We start from the raw sequence: 17,427 nt of genomic DNA, 5'->3' as shown, positions 1-17,427 counted from the left end.
ACAGCCAAAAGCCAGATAGGATTGTACCTTCAAGTCACTGATAAGTAAAAAGCTCAGCGAGGCTTGGGAGTCAAGGCTGGGATTCATAGGACAGTGGACCATTTCCTAGGACCCCAGCCAATGGACCTTCCCAGGCCGGGGGAGGGGAAGGGGGAGAGGGAGGGCCACTGTGGATGGGGTAGTGGGCTCTATTCAAGGGCCAGGATCTGCCCAAAGATACCCGTATGCGTGCACATGTCAAGTGTACCTGCATGCACACATGAATGCACACACACAAAACCTGGTGGAGTGGAATCTCTGAGCTGGAGTCAGGAGTCTGCACCATTAGTGTTTCTCTCTCTCTCTCTCTCTCTCTCTCTCTCTCTCTCTCTCTCTCTCTCTCTCACACACACACACACACACACACACACACACACACACACACACACACACACACAAGCAGTCCAAGGAACTGTGGTGATCAAGCCAGCCTGACATCACCTGAGGGGAGGCTAATTGTTTCCTTAATTGGCTGAGCCCTGGGGATCCCTGCCCTCCCAGAAAGTCCCCAGTTACACCAGGAGAGGACACGGCTGTACCGGCTCCCAGCAGGAGGCGATGGAGAGGCAGCTGCACCAGAGGCGCCCCGCCTTGCTCCCCCACCCCACAGCACCCAGGATGTGCAGAACCCGATGGCCCCAGACCTCTGTTCCACCGAGGACCTGCTGTCACTCAGGCCCTGGCCTGAGCTCCGGAGGGTGGCGGCCTGCGCCTTCCACCTGGAGGAGGAGGGAGGGAGGCTGCTTGGCAGCGTTCTCACCTTGGCCACCAGGTGGCGGCAGCGGCACAGGACAACCGGGCCTGTCCAGCCGGGAGCAGGTGCCAGGGTGGGACCTGTGGCTCTGAGGCCTCTGTGGCCAGCGGCCTCCCAGGGACCCCTCAGGACCCCCAGTTTTTGGGTCAGGGCTTGTCTCTTCGAGGGACACAGGGAAGAACCCGGGGTGAACCTGCAAGTGTTGAAGAGGGCGCTAGCTGTGTTTCTCTATTTCCTGGTGATTCTTTCTCATTGTCTTCAGGGTCCTGGAGGGGAAGGCTTGCCCAGCGTCCTGCCGGGAACCCGGCTCCGGTACCTGACTTGAACCTGAGCAGCCCATTTTCCCTATCCCTCCAGGTAGGAGGAAGTAGACGTTAATGGGAGGTGAAAGGTTCCTGGACTTTCCAGTCCAGGCTGGCTTTGAATCTAGATCCTCAGATCACAGCCTCCTACGCAGCTAGGATTACAGACGCGAGCCACCGGTGCCTGGCACTGACTGAAGAATCAGCTGAGCCGCACAGTGGGTCCTGGAGCCCCAGGAGCGCCAGGCCTTGTCTTGGTGCTCACTTGCTGTGTGGCCTGGGGCAAATGGCTTGAGTTCTCGGAACTAAGTGTCTTCAGCTGTACACTACGGTCAACGATAGCATCTGCACGGGGAGCTTGTCCTGTAGAACCACGTCTGAGATGAATGCCTAAAAAACAGCGGAAAAGCTGGGCGCTGTGGCTCATGACACACACACACACACACACACACACACACACACACACACACACACACACACACACACACACACACACACACACCCCGGCAAAACACAGGGAAGCCTGAACTGAGGACAGCTTCCTGTTCCTGCCTGGGAAGTGTCTCCCCTCCCCCCACCAGGGCTGTGGCTTCCAGATGGGCCTGCACAGCTCAGATCTGGGCTGCTACCCAGGACGGGAAGGGGACCCTCGGATACAAACCTGGGGCTCCTCGGAAGACGGAGGGCTACCTTCCCCACTGGGCCCCCAGCAGTGGAGACTGCTCTGCCTTAGCCTCCAGGCCAGCGCAGGGGGCCATTCAAGCCCCCTGTCACTGCCGGTCAGCGCCTCTGGGAGCTGGGGTCTTGGGGAAAAGCCTGGAACTGGAAGCCCAGGGGTCTCCTCCCACAGCCCTAGGGCCTCCTGTGAGCCCGCTGCCACCGCAGTATTGTGGAAAGATCACGCAGTAGGCACTTAGTATATGTTCACAAACTAAATAGAGGCTATTGATTGCAGTTCTGATTCAGAAAAAAAATCTTAGTGCCCAGGAAGTCTCTGGGGATTGCAGGGACAGCTGTGCTCTGCTTCCTCCTCTTTTGAGGCTGCCACCCCCTCCAGGAAGTCCCCCCGGGAACTTCCTTCCATCTTCTCCTCGAGTCTCAGTTTCCCCGACTGTACCATGGAAATGATTAGAATCTGCCTCATAGGAGTCAGTGAGGATTCAGTTGTTTAGGAGATGAAGAGCTGTGGGCTGTGTTTAGCAACCATTTGAAGATCTGCCATTACTGGTGTGTGCTCATGTTGCCTTGGTGCCCTTCGGGTGTGGGGTCTCCCGTCTTCCACCTCCCGTGGGAGCCAGTGTTGGGAAGCACAGAGCAGAGCAGACACTGAGTGAGAAGTAAAAGGTGGAGGCCTGGCCCCAAGGCCTGGCCCCCAGGCTCTGACAAAACAGCTGCCCTCTGGGGGCGCGGGGTCCACAGAGCCTGGGTTCCTTCCTCTGCTCCTCCTTTTACCTCTGTCTTTAATCTGCTCATTCCCAACTCCTGCCCAGGGCCCAGTGGGTGGGAGTCTGGTCTGGCCAGTCCACAGCTGGACGCTGCTCGGGTGAGCGGAGCTGGCCCTGTGCCCACAGGGGAGTTTTCAAAGGTGCTTCGGTGCTGTATCTATCAGCTTGCACAGCCCCTGGCTGCAGGACTCCATCCCCAGGTCTCCCCAGGAAGCTGTGTGGCTGCCTAGAGGCTCCCAACCTCGGCGGCTTCCCCTTTGCAGTCACGTGTGTGCCCGCTCCTAGCCCTGGACTCCAGGCACCTCCAGGCTGGAAGACTGCAGGAGGAAGGCGCCCGTGCCTTCATCTCAGGTTCTTATCCCACCACTGGTCCACCCTCAGCCCCTGCCCCACACCAGGGCAGGAGACCTGAATGGGGTGCAGAGCAGGCTGGATGCAGGCACCCAGGCACTGGGGGTGCAGAACTGAGGACGCTCCGCTGCGGGAGGCAGAGCTGTGCCAGAGGAGCAACGAGCTGGCACCTGGGCAGGTACAGAGGACGCACGGCCTGGAGACACACAGCTCTGCTTCTCAGAAGCCTGGCAGGTACTACCTCATGGTGCCAGCTTGGAAGTGGACTCTCATGCTTTCCCTGCTACTCCCCAGGAAGTTGATGTGGAGACGCATGGGGAAGCAGCTGGTGGGGGATGGGCAAGCTGGGGTTTAGGGAAGTCACAGAAACAATGACCCTGGTGTGTGTGTGTGTGTGTGTGTGCATGCGCGCGAGCTTGCCTGTCCTGGAGCTTGAACTCAGGGCCTGGGAACTGTCTCTCACCTTTTGTGGTCAAGTTGGTGCTCTATCACTTGTGCCACAGCTCCCCTTCTGGCTTTTTGTTGGCTAATTGGAGATAAGAGTCTCACAAGCTAGGCGCTGCTGGTGCTTCACACCTGTACTCTTAGCTACTGAGAAGGCTGAGGTCTGAAGATCATTACTGAAGCCAGCCTGGGCAGAAAAGTCCCTGCCAGGCTCTTATCCACAATTAACCACTCAAAAAACAGACATGATAGGCCAGGAGTCTGGCCTAGTGGTAGAGTGCTTGCCTAGCATGCACAAAGACCCAGGTTCGATTCCTTGGTCTTTTTTCCTACATGGAAAAATGCCGAATGCCGGAAGTGGTGCTAAGGCTCAAGTGGTAGAATTCTGGCCTTGAGAAAGTTCAAAGACAGTGCTCAGGCCCTGAGCTCAAGCCCAGGACTGGCAGAAAGCAACAACAACAACAACAAGAACAACACAGAATGGCACTGTGGCTCAAAGTGGTAGAATATGACCCTTGAGCAAAAGAGCTCAGAGACAGAGCCTAGGCCCTCAGTTCAAGCCCCATGACTGACAAAAATGAAGAAAAAAAAAATCTCACAGACTTTCCTGCCCAGGGCTGGCTTTGAACCTTGATCTTCAGATCTCAGCCTCCTGAGTAGCTGGGATGATAGGCGTGAGCCACCGTATCTGGCACACAGTGACATTCGGAGTGGGTCAAGATGAGATGTCTACCGGGCCACCACTATCTCCTGCCCAGGCCCTTCTGGGGTTGAGAAGGGCAGAAGCCCACAGCAGGCTGCATTGGTCCTGTCTTGCAGTCTGGACAAGCCCCCCAACTCTCCATCCATCTCGGCAGGGCCATCTCCCCTGTTTGAGAGAGGGAGGTGAGAGGTTTGTGGGGGAGAAGGAGGAAGCAGAAGGGTGGCTGGGGAGGAGTTTGTGGGCATACAAAAGGGAACTGTGGCTGCCAGCTGTCCCCTCCTGGGAGCAAAAGAGGAAGGAGGGACAGTGAGAAGTTTCCAGGAGGCCGCTGGCCGCCGCTGGGATGGGAAGCTGGCTTCCATGCCCTTGGGCCCCTGAGGGCCTCCTCAGCCCTCCTGGCCACCTGCAGGCCTCGGGGCTCCTGGGCTGTCTCCTGGTGCCATGGGCTCTGCAGCTGGCAGGTATGTGCGACCCTGGCCGGGTAGTTTGTGCCGAGCCCCACCTCTGGGGCAGGGCTGGTTGCTCTTTGAACATGGTGGCCTTGGGGACCCAGAAAGTATTTAGCTAATGTGGCTTGTGAAGGGGTGTCCCCTCCCTCTGTACCCCATCCCACTCCAACTGGATCCCTGAAATGAGGAGGGTGGATACTGGGTGGCCGGCACTGGAGGGGGCGGTCATGCGGCATCACACCTGGCAGGTGTCAGAGCCCCCAGGGTGCTGTTGTGAGCATCTTAGGCCTGAGAGGGAAGGGTAAGCTATCACCCCAGCCCATGCCACGGAGCACAGACCTGTCCCCACCCTCCAAGGGGAGTCACATGGCCACTTCAGGAACTACAGAGCCATTCCTGCTCTCCATTTTCCTCAGTGGTCAGTGCTCTGGTGCCAGGCTTGAGGTGGTGCCTGGCTCATGAAGGCCAGGAGCGGTGGGGAGTGTCTGCATCCTGGACAGCCAGCACCATGGTCTCCTCACACGGCCGCTGCCTGGCAAGGCCAACAACATTCTGACAAGTGGCTCTGTCCTGTGATGGCTGCGGCAGGGGTAGCTGCTTCTACCCCACCCCGCTTTGTAAACAACCCTTCTCAGGATCCTGAGCAACCTCTATGGAGCCTGCACTATCCATCCTCACAGCCCTCTGTACAGTGCTCATTAAGATGGGCAAAGTGCGGGCCCCAGAGGACTGATGGAGCCAGGCCAGCCTCACCCCAGCCAGGGCCCTGGATCTAGTGGATTGAGGTCCCTCCTTGCCTTTCTTTGCAAAGACGACCTCCTCCTCCTCCTCCTCCTCCTCCTCCTCCTCCTCCTCCTCCTCCTTCTCCTTGTCTTCCTCTTCTTTCATTTTTTGTTTGTCTGTCCTGGGGCTTGAACTCAGAGCTTGGGCACTGTCCCTGAGCCTTTTTTTGCTCAAGGCTAGTGCTCCATCACTTGAGCCACAGCTCCTATTGGGTTTATTTGCTGGTTAATTGGAGTCTCTTAATAAGGGTCTCATAGACTTTTCTGCCTGGGTTGGTTTAGAACCACAATTCTCTGATGTCAGCCTTCAACCTGGCCAGAATCACAAGCCTGGGCCACCAGTGCACCTGGGCTTTGCACCTGACCCTGGGTACCCTGGGTTGCTGCTGATGCAGAGCAGGGTAAAGATGGCCAGAGAAGCAGAATGGTGCTTGTGGGTGCCAATATGTCCAAGCTCCAGCTTAGCCCTTCTAACTTTGTTTCCCCCTGAATTCCCAATTCCCATCATTTAAATGCCTCCTGAATTCCCATCATTTCTCTGCTGGGCCCCTCTTTTCCTGCCCCCTCTCCCCCGCCCCGCGGAATATTTGACGCCCTGCCCAACCAGAGACTCGGCTACTGAGGAAAAGCTCTTTTGTAATCCAGAGAATTATGAACAAAAAGCAATTTTTTTCTCTCTTCCCTGTATTGCAACAAAGGCTATGCTAAAGAGAAACAGCTTCTGCTCTTTCACAAGAGGAAAGCAACTCACACCCCCCTCATCTTCCTGCTTAAGTTTTTCTTTTTTCCAGTCCTGGAGCTTGAACTCAGGGTCTGAGCACTGCCCTTGGACTTTCTCAAGAGTAGAGCTCTACCACTTGAGCCACAGCAACACTTTTGGCTTCTTTCTATGTATGTGGCACGGAGGAATCGAACCCAGGTCTTTATCATGCTAGGCAAGCACTCTACCACTAGACCAAACTCCCGGCCCCTGTTTGTTTTTGACAGGGTGTCACTATGGAGCCCTTAAACTGGGCCTTAAACTTAGTGTCCTGCCTCTGCTTCCCGATGCTGGGATTGCAGGCATGACACAGCACCTGGCCTTGGGCGTGTTTGGTGTCCTCACTGAGGTTCACAGAGTCCTCCCCTTTCCTGGGACAGCCACAAGATGCAGAGTTAGGACTTCAAGGCCAAAGGCACTTTTCTGGAAGCCACTCTGAACACATCCCAAATTTGCCTCTCTAGTGGCCTTCTCAGGCCTGTCCCCAGAAATGAGGGGCCTGGGGAAGGGGCAACGCCTGCGCCTCATGTGTCCTCACCCACACAGCTGCCCCTTGCAGCTGACCCCCTCCCCACCTGGCCTGCCTTTCCTTCCTGCTCCCTCTCGCATGACCACACCTACTTTCAAGCTTCTGGAAGATTCCATGGCTTCCCTGGAGCGTTTCTTGGCTGCTCCTTTGGCCTGGAAGGTATTCTCCCTCCTGGTGGCACTCACCTAGTGACATCCAAGCTACAGGTCAATGCCACACTTAGGCTGTCTTCCCCTCTTCCTACCCTCTGAACCCCCAATCTCCACCCCTCTCCAAGGGGCTCCACCTGGGGTGCTGAGTGCTGAGGGCAGGACCAAGAGCATCTGAGCCAGGTGAGGGGCCCGAGCCACGAGCAGGTCAGTTCAGAAAAGCTACCCAGGCACCGGAGGCTCATACCTCTCATCCCAGCTACTCAGGAGGCTGAGATCTGAGGACCAGAGTTCAAAGCCAGCCAGGGTAGCAACGTCCATGAGACTCTTATCTCCAATTTACCAGCAAAAAGCCAGGAGTGGAGCTGTGGCTCAAGTGGTAGAGCACTAGCCTTCAGTGAAAAGGCTCAGGGATGGCAGCCAGGCCCAGAATGCCAGCCCCAGGACTGACAAGACAAAAAGGAAAAAGAAAGGAGAAAGGTCAGAGTTGGCAAACAGCAAAGGTAATCTACAAGACTCTACAGGAGTCGGGGGGGGGGTCAAGGGGGGGGTAGTCCAGGAGCATAGCTGACCCTGTCTTCTCTTATTAGAGCCTGCAGTGTGGAGGAGGGAGGAGGAAAGCAATTCAGAGATTGTGCCTGAGGGTGCAGGATTTGGGGGGAGGCCAAGATAGGAAAGCCAGGATGGACGAGGTCTGGCACAGGTCCTCGGATCAGAGATGCATTGGCTCCTGTGGACAGCTGTGTTTAGAAGGAGTTGAAGAGCTGGGTGCCAGTGGCTCACACTTCTAACCCTAGCTACTCGGGAGGCTGAGATCTGAGGATTGCAGTGTGAAGCCAGATGGGGCAAGAGCCTCTCCAATTAATCCCTAGAAAACCAGAAGTAGAGCTATGGCTCAAGTGGTAGAGCACTAACCTTAAGCAAAAAAGCTAAAGGACTGCACCCAGACCCCGAGTTCAAGTCCCAGGACTGGCACAAAAGCAAAAGAAAATGGAGATGGAGAGAGGATGGAGGAACCTCCTGGATCTCTAAGGCCCTGAGGGTTCCAGGCAGCTGAGGAAGAGTGATTGGACCTCTAGTATTTCTCTGATCATCTTTCTCAAACGCAAGGGTCATCTTGCCACTTCCCAATTTAAGAGCCACAGAGGCTGGCCTTGGTTGGCAGGCCTGCCCCCACTTGGCCTCTCCACCCCTTTGCCCTGCTTACCCCAAGCCATAAACCTTTTTTCTCAACTCTGCCCCCTGTTGACTCAGTGCCCTGTGTTGACTTCTAGAAGCTCCATCCAAGCCCTTTCTTGTGTTTCCATCCCCCTCCAGCCTCTGCCCCACGCGTACCTGGCTGCCTCCCACTCCTTTCTTCCTTCAGAGTTCAGCTCAGTAAAGAGATGGGCAAAAAAAAGACATCAAAAATGTTCCCAGCTGCTCAGTCAGGGTGGTGAACTGTCGACAAGTCTGCCTTTCTTCTGGATCCATCCCTGTGGTTCCAGGATTCCAACCGTGAGCCTGTATCACTTCTATAGGGGGAGGAGAGAGGAGGTGAAGAATCGGAATGAAAAGAAAACAAAAGCTGCTCCTGAGATGAGGGCACCCCCTGATGGGGTGGGGCTCTCTCCTCTGTGTTTCTGCCGGCCCAGGACTTCCCTTTATTCTGGCGTTTCCCACCTCTTTCAGTTAGCCCCCTTCCCAGGTCTGGGTCAAGGACTTTGGGTGGGCATCTTGCCTGGGTAAAAGGGGGCTCCCTTGGGTCTCGCCATCTTTTCTTCCATGGCACCCACCTTCATTCTGAGTGAAGAACTGGAGCCCTAGACGGGTGCCAGTGGTTCAGGCGATAATTCTAGCTACTCAGGAGGCTGAGATCGGAGGCTCGTGGACAGGTTTAAGTCTGTGAGACTAGTACCTGCATATACCCACCAAAAAGTCCACCAAAAGTGGAAGTGTAGCTCACGTGGTAGAGCACCAGCCTTCAATAAAAAGCTGAGGAAAAGCACCCCGAGTTCAAGCCCTAGTACCACATACCTCCCCCCAAAATTTAGGGCCCTCACTACAATCCCATGGGCTCTTGGAGCCTTCCACATCTCCTGATGCCCTTTCCTTCTTTCTCTTCCTTCCTTCCTTTCTTCCTTCCTTTCCTTCCTTCCTTTCTTTTTTCTTTCTTTCTTTCTTTCTTTCTTTCTTTCTTTCTTTCTTTCTCTTTCTTTCTTTCTTTCTTTCTTTCTTTCTTTCTTTCTTTCTTTCTTTCTTCTTCCTTCCTTTCTGCCAGTCCTGGAGCTTGAACTCAGAGCCTGAGCACTGTCCTTGGACTTTCTCAAGGCTAGAGTTCTACCACTTGAGCCTCAGGACCACTTCTGGCTTTTCTATGTGTGAGGAATCGAGCCATGGTCTTTATGCATGCTAGGCAAGCACTCTACCACTAGGCCCAACTCCCAGCCCTGATACCATGTTTGAGGGTAGGAGAATGTAAAGAGAGAGGCTGAGACTCCTCCTCATCCAGAAGAGCGCTTTGTTAGAGCCCTTTGCCTTTCCAGTGGGCCCTTAGGGAGGGCTGTCATGGAAGGCCCCGTCAGCGCTTACCAAACCTCCTCCATCCCCACTGGGGTGCCACGGGGCACCCTGGGTCTGGGGTAAAGTCATGAGCCAGGTGGCCAGGCTGTGGAGGGCCACAAGGGAATGGATCTTCATGATGCCAAGGGGTTGAGAGCTGCACCGCCCCTCGAGGTGCCATGGGGAGGGTGAGCGAGCTGCGGGCTGTCCTCTCACCCGCCCGCGTCGTGAACAACCTGCCTGACCTGTGGCATGCTGGGATTTGTGCTCAGGCACATGGCAGGGACCCTGGGATAAGCCACAGTGTGTGTGTGTGTGTGTGTGTGTGTGTGTGTGTGTGTGTGTGTGTGTGTGTAAGGGGTTGTGTCTTCCCAACACAGCGCTGTGACACCCAGAATGAAATCAGAGGGCAAATGAAGACCGTGGGAACGGCTTTTTTTTCTGGAGTGAGGAATTAAAGCATTTTCCTTTAAAATCGACCTAAGTCAGGGCAAATACCTTTGATCAGCCAGTCTGGGGCCTCACACTCTTGCAGGGAGGGTAGGGGGAGCTGGCCCAGGTGGGAGCTGTGGATTTGAAGAGCTTTCCGTGAAGTCAGGCAGTTGGAGAGGGAGGATGGATGGGGACTGGAGGCTCTGGGTGAGGGAAGTCTGAATGCTTATTGCAGCATTTATTTTCTGCAAGCTATCTCTCTCCCCCTTCCCTACCTGCCCCTCCCTCCCTCCCTCCTTCCCTCCCTCCCTCCCTCCCTCCCTCCCTCCTTCCTTCCTTCCTTCCTTCCTTCCATCATGGAACTTGAACTCAGGGCCTGGGCACTGTATCTGAGCTTTTTTGTTTTCCCTCAGGTCTCAAGTCTAATATTCTACTGCTTGAGCCACATCTCCACTTCTGGCTTTTTTTCCCCTGCTGGTTAATTGGAGTTAAGATTCTCTCACATGTGCCCATCTGGGCTGGCTTTGAACCATGATTCTCAGATCTCTGTTCCCTCAATGGCTAGGATTGCAGGAGGTTCACTGGATCATTTCCAATGCACATATGCCAAGTTTCTTCTCCCACAGAAGACAGAGAGGGCCGCTCACTATCTGCCCTCTGGTTGGCTCGGTCTCTGGGCCAAGGTCACCATGCTGGGTTCAGGGAGCCATGGGCTGTTCTGAAGCAGGGGGAAGTGGCAGCCCGTCGTGCTGAGGTCATGTCTAAACGCCACCGTTCCCAAACCCTTGTAGTACCAGCCCTGCCTGCTGAGTGGATGCTCGGTATTTTGGGACTGCCCTCTGGAGGCTTGACTCCCTTTGCTGGCTTGGATATTTAACAAGTTGTAGCATAAGCCAGGGCAGGTGCTCAAGCCTGTGATGGGAATGTCGGGGGGTTCACGGTGGGTTAAGGTCAGCCCAGGCAAACAGATGTTCATGAGACTCCATCTCAATCAATGGCTGGGCATGGTGGCACACACATACCTGTCATCCTCAGTGACTCCAAGAAGCACAAGTGGCATCCTCCTGAGCTGCTAGGATTGCACCAGCACCTGGCTGCAGGAGCCACGCAGAGAGGGCGGCCTCAAAGCACCAGGAGGGGTGGGGATGGGGGCACCCACACAGTGGGGTTAGCATGGAAATGGGGCCAGGGGCCAGCTGAGCCTGAAGGTGCAGACTGAACCTTCCAGCCAAGCACTTCCCATTTTTTAAACAGTGGCCAAAGTGAAGACTGCATGTTTTGGTGACTGTATCAGAGCCCAGACTTGTGTGTGTGTGTGTGTGTGTGTGTGTGTGTGTAACTAAAGACAGGAGATTGCCAGCAGCGCCTTTGCTACGCCTGACATGCGTGGGTGCTCCAGTTTTTCAATTGCTTGTCTTGACCCTGGAAATGGATTTCTGACTCCCTCCCCGGACGTCCACCTGTGAGGAGCCTCTGGGCAGGGCAGAAGCAGGAGGAATGTGCAGGCCTCTGGGGCCAGGCTGGAGGTTGTGGAAACTGAGCCTGCAGAGGCAGCCTCGGCCTGACAGAGAGGCTGGATGGAGCCCGAGGGGTGTGGAGCTGGGGCTGGGGCAGCACCCACACATGAGCTCCAATCCCTCCTCATGGGGGAGCCCACGCCAGGCAGCGGAAGGTGGGAGGAGGGGCTCTGCTCTGTTGTCTTAGACAAAAGCTCGAGAGGATGTAGCTACATAGAGAGGATGCGAAAGGGGGCAGGAACCGGTGGCTCACACCTGTAAACCTAGCTTCTCAGGAGGCTAAGATCAGAGGACCAAGGTCTGACGCCAGCCCAGGCTGGAAAAGTCCATAAGACTCTTATTTCCAATTAATCATCAAAACTCTGGAAGTGGTGCTGTGCTTCGAATGGTAGAGCCCTAGCTTTTTTTTTTTTTTTTGCCAGTCCTGGGCTTGAACTCAGGGCCCCAAACACTATCCTTGGGTTTTCTCAAGGCTAGAGCTCTACCATTTGAGTCATAGCACCACTTTGGGCTTTTTCTATGTATGGCACAGAGGAATCGAACCCGGGTCTTGGTGCATGATAGGCAAGCACTCTACCACGAGGCCATGCTCCTAGCCCTAAAGCACTAGCTTTGAGCAAATCTTCAATTCATCACGGAAAAAGCCTGAAATAAGACTGGGCGAGGTGGCTCATGCCTGTAATCCTAGCTACCAGGAGGCTGAGATTCGAGGATCACGGTTCAAAGCCATCCCCGGCACTAAATTCTGTGACTCTTATCTCCAGTTAACTACTGGAAGTGGTGCTGTGGCTGCTCAAGGGGTAGGGTGGTAACCTTGAGCTGAAGAGCTCAGGGACAGTGCCCAGGCCAGAGTTCAAGTCCCACAACTGATGATGACAAAAACAAAAGCCTGAAGTAGTCCTGTGGCGCAAGTGGGGGCAAAAGATGGGGGGAGAGAGAGGGCGGCAGAAGAGAGACAGCGTGAGCGCTCAAGGCCCAGGAATGACCCTTCCCAAAAATGGGAAGGCGAGGGAAAGACAAGGAGTCAAGTGCCAGCAGCGTTCTTTTTTGGTTTGTTTTGGTTTAGGTTTTGCCAGTCCTGGGCTTGAGCTCAGGGTCTGAACACTGTCATCAAGACAGTGAGGACTTTCTCAAGGCTAGAGCTCTACCATTTGAGCTTCAGCACCACTTCCAGCTTTTTTCTATGTATGTAGTACCAAGGAATTGAATCTGGGTCTCCGTGCATGCTAGGCAAGCACTCTACCAATACGCCAAACTCCCAGACCAGTTTACCAACAACATGCATGGTGAGAAAGGAGTTGGGGCTGCAGGGAGAAGGCTGTACTAGCTCAAGGCCCCTCCACCCCACAGGAGATTGGCCAGGCCAGAGACATGGTACGAGGTGTGGTACCTACCTTAGTGTCCAGGGGCAGGTCCATGGCTGTGGTCTGTCACGGAGGCAGGCAGGGCTGGGAGTTCCCGTGGGAGAGGATCATCTTTCCTACCTCCATGGTTCCTGGGACAGGCAGCCTGGCCCTGTGCCAGGCACGCTGAGCTCTAGATCCTGTTGAATTCCATCAAAACCCTTGTAAAGTTGGCGGTTACTTTTCTTGTGTGGCAAGGAATTCACAGGTTCAGAGAAGTAAAGCCATCTGCTGAGGTTGTGCACAACTTTGGGTTTTTTTGTGTGCCAGTCCAAGAAAAAAAAAAAGGGCCTGGGCACTGGCCCCTAGCCAAGGCCATTGCTCTGCCACTAAAGTCACACAACCTCTTCGGGCTTCCTTTTTTATTTTGATTAGAACTAGGAGTCTCACAAGCTTTCCTGCTCAGGCTTGCTTTCAACCAAATCCTCATGTGTCAGCCGCTTGGATTGCTGGGATTGTAGGTGTAAACTACTGTTCCCCTAGCAAAGATGGAAAGCGACAGAGCTGGGATTAAAATCTGGTCCTGGGCTCTCCTCATGGACCGCCTGCCCCACCCCTGCCCCAGCCTTTTATCCACACTTTAGGCTGCCCTGAAGCAGCTAGAAATGCAGAGATGTGAGGGATGGAGGGCAGAACAGCTCTGAAATCTCTTGCAAAGTGGGGTGAGTGGCTTAGCAGTGGTCTGGCTGTCCTGTTGAGGTGTCTATGCTTATACTTGTGTGGAAAGGGGCAAGAAAAGCTTGGAGGCCAAATAGATACCAAGATTCAGCAGGGCTGGGCCAGGTGAAAACATCTGCCCCCCCCCCCCCCCCGCCTCTGTGCCCGGACTAGGGACTTGAACTCAGGGCCTAGGTGCTAGGGCTCTACCACATGAGCCACAGCTCCATTTCCAACATTTTGCATTTTGCTGGTTAATTGGATAAGAGTCTCATAAACTTTCCTCCCCAGGCCATCTTTGAACTGTGATCCTCAGATCTCTCTGGATTACAGGTGTAAACCACCCGTGCCTGGCCCCTTCCTGTGGCTGTAGGCATCTCTTCACTCAGACGCCTTCTCCTCATTTCCCATAATCCTCCTGGGTAGAAGCAGGGAGGCAGGGTCTTGCATGGCCAAGCTTGGGAGCTCGCAGTGCTTTTAGTGTTAAGGGATGCCAATGGCTCTTGCTTCCCTACGACCTCCATTTTCTCCTCAGCGCTAGAGGTCCAGAGCCCCCCACATTCTTTGCCTGGGATTTGTTCCTCTAGACTGTTACATGAGTGGAAACACAGAAGCTGCCCAGCAGGGTCCTGGCCTTGGCTACATTGTCCTGTGGGGGAACATCCATTCTTGGCCAGAACAAGGGACAAAACGCATAAGCCAAAGCACTGGCTCCCTGTCTTGGAGCCCCGAAACCACTTGTCACTGATAGACTACTGCAAATTGGTAGCTTCCACCCATGTCTAGTGCCTGTGGTCACAGTGCCTGGAGCCGCCATTTGCTCTCTGCCCGACCCCCCATGGCTCTTGGCTCTGCCGATGGCTGCTCCCAGCCTGGGCCCTGGCTCCACTCCCTTCCTTGGCCCAGGCAGTCTCCAAACCTGCCCCTGCCTCAGGAAACCTATGGCTCTGGGCCTCCCAGAACCTCTGGCGTTTTATCTGTGGAGCGGAGTTGTGTTGCCAAGATGGCCGGGGTGTGACCTGTCACAGAGCCCAGGCCTCTCACAGCCAGGGTAGACTTCCTGCCTGCTCTTTCCCTTCCTGCTTCTGATGCCCAGGTCACTGGCCTGCCGCTTCCTACCAGTCTGCGGTCACATCCACCATTGTCACACTGAGGCTGCTGCTAGGGCAGGGAATCCCCCAGGACCAGAACCAGGCCTGCCACCTTCTCCGTGTGTGGAAATGAATGACAGCAGAGAAGTCGTGGTTGGCATGGATTTCTAGTGTGCAGCCAGCTGGAGCAGAAGAGGCAGGCGGGACCCCCACAGCCCGTACCCTAAAGGAGCATCTTGGGAATAGAAGTGGAGGAATCCAGACAGTTTCATGGCCTCAGTTCTTCAGTGCTGATTCCCTGTGGTGAGGATAGAGAGGGGGATGGACCCCTGGTTGGGCCAGAGGCCTGGACTGTCACTGCAGTCCCCCTCCACACCTGGGCCTTGGCCCGACGCCATTACTGAAAGAAAAGGATTCCATCCTTTCCCGAACAGACCAGAAGATCTGTTAAATGGAGAGAATTTTTTTAAGACCCTTGGACCAATGTCTTTTTGCCAGAACGAACAGGAAGGTAGCTGTGTAGTGCTGATAGAATCCACCCTGCCCTAGCCCTGGAGTCACTGGAAGAGGGGCTGAGGGCCCCAGGGAAGAGGGGCAGCCACTGTCCTGGTAACTGTAGCCACAGCCCTCCAGGAGGAAACTCTGGACAAGCGTGGGCCCCTGGAAAGTGTGGGCCCCTGGGCAAGCTTGGGCCTCTTGGTCCCAGCTGATAAGCAGCTCCTGAACCAGGTCTGGGGGCTCAAGAGTGGCTGAATGAGGAGATGGACACAAGGGTGGCAGGGAGAGGTCCAGAGTTCAAAGGCCTTTATGCCGGGTGGGCAGCTGGCCAGGCTGTGAATGCAGCCATTTGTAGTTCATTCTCTCTGTGTCTCTGTCTCTGACTCTTTCCTCTATTTTTGTGGCATGACTGGGATTTGAGCTGCATGTTTGCTTAGTAGAAGCTTCCCTCCTCCTCTTCCTCCTCCTCCTCCTTGTCCTCCTCCTCCTCCTCCTTCTTCTTCTTTTTAAAATTTTTTTTCCAGTCCTGGGGCTTGAGCTCAGGGCCTGAGCACTATCCTTGGACTTTCTCAAGGCTAGAGCTCTACCACTTGAGCCACAGCACCACTTCTGGCTTTTTATCTATGTTTGTGGTACCAAGGAATTGAACCCGGGTCTTCGTGCATGCTAGGCAAGCACTCTACCACTAGGCCAAACTCCCGGCCGATGCTTTAGCGGTGCTCAACCTTTTTTCTTTTCTTTTCTTTTTTTCCTTTGTCATGATATCCTAGGGCGTGAACTCAGCCTGGGCACTATCCCCGAGCCTCTGTGTGCTCTACCACTTGAGCCACAGCTCCACATCTGGCTTTTTCTGAGTAGTTTATGGGAGGTTAAGAGTCTCATGGACTTTCCTACCAGGGGTGGACTCAAACTGTAGTCCTCAGATCTCAGCCTCCTGAGTAGCTAGGATTACAGATATGAGTCACTAGTGCCCAACTTATTTTCCTTCTTTTTATAATGGAGTCTCATTATTTTGCCCAAGCCAGCCTGGGCAAAATGGGGGTTTTGGATTAGCCTCAAATAGAAATTCTTCTAATCCCAGCCCCCCAAGTAGCTGGGATTCCCAGCATAAGTTACTTTGCCTGCTTCTCATGCTACCCTCTTGCTTATTGTCCTTCCTGGTCTACCAAAGACCCTGGCAGACTGTGCAGTAGTTCCCGTCCTACGTCCTCCACTCAGCTGGGTCCTAGACAACCTGAACCAAGGCTTCTTGTTTGATGACAAAACTAGTGTTTGAATATTGTAAAACCACCAGAATATGGAAATAAAAAGTGTGGCCTGGGGCTGGTGGCTTACACTTGTAATCCTGACTACTCAGAAGGCTGAGATTTGAAGCACTGTGGTTTGAAGTCAGCCCTAGTAGAAAACGTCGGTGAGACTCCAATAAAAACCACTAAGAAAGCCAGTAGTGGAGCAGTGGCTCAAGTGGTAGAGTGCTAGTTTTGAGGAAAAAAAGTGCTCAGGGACAATTCCCAGGCCCTGAGTCTAAGCTTCGGGGATAGGGCGCGCGCGTGTGTGCACACACACACATGCACACACAATGAAGTGTGGTACAAGCTGGGCATGCCTGTAATCTTACCTACTCCATGGAGACTTGAGTATTACAGTTTGAGGCTAGTCCAGGTAGGAAAGCCGGTGAGATTCTGATCTTCAATTAACCACCAATGGGCTGGAAGTGGAGCTGTGGTTCAAGCAGTAAGGTACCATGCCATTCTTTGAGTGAGGAAAGAGGCAGTGTCCAGGCTCTGAATTCCAGCCCCGGGACTAGTACACACATCCACAAGAATGGTGCAAGAGCCTGATGGGCTGGCCTTGGAATATGGAAGTGAAAGAATCTCAGTGTAAGGACAAAGGCACGAGACCCTATCTGAAAAACTTTGGCAAGAATGGTGGGAGATGCTGGGGAGGAGGGTGATACAAAATTCCTTTCGGCTCTTCCAGAGACATCTCAGCTCCTGGGAGTGGGGGGGCCAGAGGGACCTTTCCCTCCCTGCCCCCCGAGTCTTCCAGAAGGCTCTGCCTTCCTAAGATTCCCTCTTCCCCAGACTCTAGCTCAGGGTGAGCAGAAGCAGGCTGAAAAGAGACCAGCCTGGCCTCATGCCAGCCTTACCACAGGCAGGAGGCCCGCGTCTCACTTTCCCCAGCAAAACAAATCTCCCGGCTCCCTCTGAGCTTCTCAAACACACGATCTTCTCCCGATTAACAAGCCAGCCTGCGTGTTCTTGGCTGCCTGCTGCCGACCTCAATTTAAAACTGTCTGCTCTAGAGCTGCCGGAGAGAGAAGGACCTGGGAGGCAGAGAATATTGGAGCCAAGGGGTCCGAATCACTGAAGTTGGGGCAGTGGCTGCCAGCGCTAGCCCAAATCTGAAGAGCACCTCAGAAGCCTGCAGGAGGCTCAGAGGCTCAGCCAGGAGGCACTGCTGCTTTGGCCTCCCTCCTTTCTCTTCCTCCTGTCCTTCCCTCCTTCCTTCCTTCCCTCCTTCCCTCATTTCCTCCTTCCCTTCCTTCTTTCTTCTTTCTCTTTGCACCAAAACCTAGACT

General features: G+C 54.4%; 1 protein-coding gene across 1 annotated transcript in view; it reads left to right on the top strand.

Annotated features, from left to right (window-relative positions):
* Positions 1-4,344: 4,344 nt before the first annotated feature.
* Nfam1 (NFAT activating protein with ITAM motif 1) overlaps positions 4,345-17,427 on the top strand; it is a 29,900-nt gene continuing 16,817 nt past the window's right edge. The window contains exon 1 of the mRNA XM_090358256.1: positions 4,345-4,499. Coding sequence (XP_090214382.1) covers positions 4,382-4,499 — 118 coding nt within the window. The 5' untranslated portion in view covers positions 4,345-4,381. The remainder of the gene's footprint in view (positions 4,500-17,427) is intronic.

The sequence above is a fragment of the Megascapheus bottae genome, chromosome 2 (assembly GCF_031878675.1).
Source record: "Megascapheus bottae isolate mThoBot1 chromosome 2, mThoBot2.hap1, whole genome shotgun sequence".
NCBI classification, from domain to species: domain Eukaryota; kingdom Metazoa; phylum Chordata; class Mammalia; order Rodentia; family Geomyidae; genus Megascapheus; species Megascapheus bottae.
The sequence above is the reverse complement of the archived record's forward strand: the minus strand, read 5'-3'. Positions and strand labels throughout refer to the sequence as shown.